We start from the raw sequence: 1665 nt of genomic DNA, 5'->3' as shown, positions 1-1665 counted from the left end.
AAAAATAAAAATATAATTCCTTGGATTAGCTTATTCTATTCCACAGCTCAAGACAAAGTTGGAGGAAGAATTCATTCTATTCCATGGGATAACGGCTGGGTAGATTGCGGGGCACAATTCCTGCATGGTGATAAGAGCAGGCTTGCTCAATACTGTCTCAACAATGATTTATTATCGACAATTCAAGGAACGGACGGCGACGGAATTTTCTTACGCGATGACGGAACGATAATGAGCGACAGTTTGGTTCGTGAAGTCGATGATTTCGTACGAACCGTCTTGGATGATATCTGCGAATCTCAAAAGCCTTTGAAAAAGAAGGAAAATATCGGTTCTATCATGAGAAATAGGTTTGAGGATTATTTACACGAGCGAAATGATCCTCCGGTGGAAAGGAAAATGAAGGAGGAAATCTTCGATTGGAACGTGCGGTTTCTCCTGGTGGATAATTGCTGCTACTCGTTAGACGATTTGTCAGCAGTTCTTTGGGGAAAGTTCAAGGTAAATCCAATTTTAATCATAGTTTCAAAAATAAGCACTGTAAAAACAATAATTTCTACAGTACGTTGGCGGACCGGAACATTTGCTCTTCAAATCCGGCTACAGTTCTTTAACAAATCTTATCGTTGACAATTTGAATAAGCGAAAAATACGTTTATCCACTCCCGTGGAGGTCATTCACTGGCGGAACTTCATTGACTCTCCAAATGATTCTCCAGTTATCGTGAAAACTTTCGATGGCACTGAAATTCTTGCTGATGCGGTCATAGTTACTTGTTCGCTTGGCTATTTGAAGAGTAATCATCAGAACATGTTCCAACCGCTATTACCAAACCGTCTAAGCATTGCTATTGAGAATCTTGGTTTCGGAACGATTAATAAGATTTTTCTGGACTTTGGTGAACCCTGGTGGCAAAGAGGTGTGAATGGTTTCCAATTGCTTTGGCGCAGGGATGTCGATCACTCATCTTTGCCTGAATGGACCAAGTATGTCACAGGATTCGATGTTCTGCCGATTCATGCAGCCACTCTTATAGTGTGGATCGGCGGGCGAGGAGCGTGTATCATTGAAGAATTGTCAGAGGAAACAATTGCGGAGGATTGCATGAATCTGTTGACGCGATACGTACGGTATCGCGATATACCGCCAGTTAGAAGATGCATTCGAACTAAATGGAACGAGAATAGATACGTGAGAGGCGGTTACAGTCATATTACGAAAAGTTGTGAGGAGAATGATGTTTCACCAAAGATATTGACCGAACCAGTCTGGGCGACAATGCAAATTGATATGAAGAGGAAAAAGGTGAGATTATATCGTATTTACGTAACTTATTAACTACATTTTATTTAACGTTAAAAAAAAAATCTTAAATTGAAGATTTTATCACAGTCATATTTTTAAGCATTTTTATATTATTTATATATATATATATATAAATTAAGATAACGTAAAAATTTGAAAAAATAAATTTAAAAAGACAAATTAAAATGTATTGTCCAACTTGTAAATTTTTGCGAATATAATAGAATCTACCAGTCATACTGTTTGCCGGCGAAGCTACGCATGATGAGTTTTACTCGACGACACATGGAGCTTACGAAACAGGAATCCATCAAGCCGAAGTATTTTTACAACATTATATGAGCAATGACTAAATACGT

General features: G+C 38.2%; 1 protein-coding gene across 1 annotated transcript in view; it reads left to right on the top strand.

Annotated features, from left to right (window-relative positions):
* LOC108751424 (spermine oxidase-like) overlaps positions 1-1065 on the top strand; it is a 19741-nt gene extending 18676 nt beyond the window's left edge. The window contains exons 11-12 of the mRNA XM_018491621.1: positions 383-501; positions 952-1065. Of these exons, the coding sequence (XP_018347123.1) occupies positions 383-501; positions 952-978 (146 nt within the window). The 3' untranslated portion in view covers positions 979-1065. The remainder of the gene's footprint in view (positions 1-382; positions 502-951) is intronic.
* Positions 1066-1665: the final 600 nt, after the last annotated feature.

This window comes from Trachymyrmex septentrionalis, unplaced genomic scaffold, assembly GCF_001594115.1.
Source record: "Trachymyrmex septentrionalis isolate Tsep2-gDNA-1 unplaced genomic scaffold, Tsep1.0 scaffold44, whole genome shotgun sequence".
NCBI lineage: Eukaryota > Metazoa > Arthropoda > Insecta > Hymenoptera > Formicidae > Trachymyrmex > Trachymyrmex septentrionalis.
The sequence above is the reverse complement of the archived record's forward strand: the minus strand, read 5'-3'. Positions and strand labels throughout refer to the sequence as shown.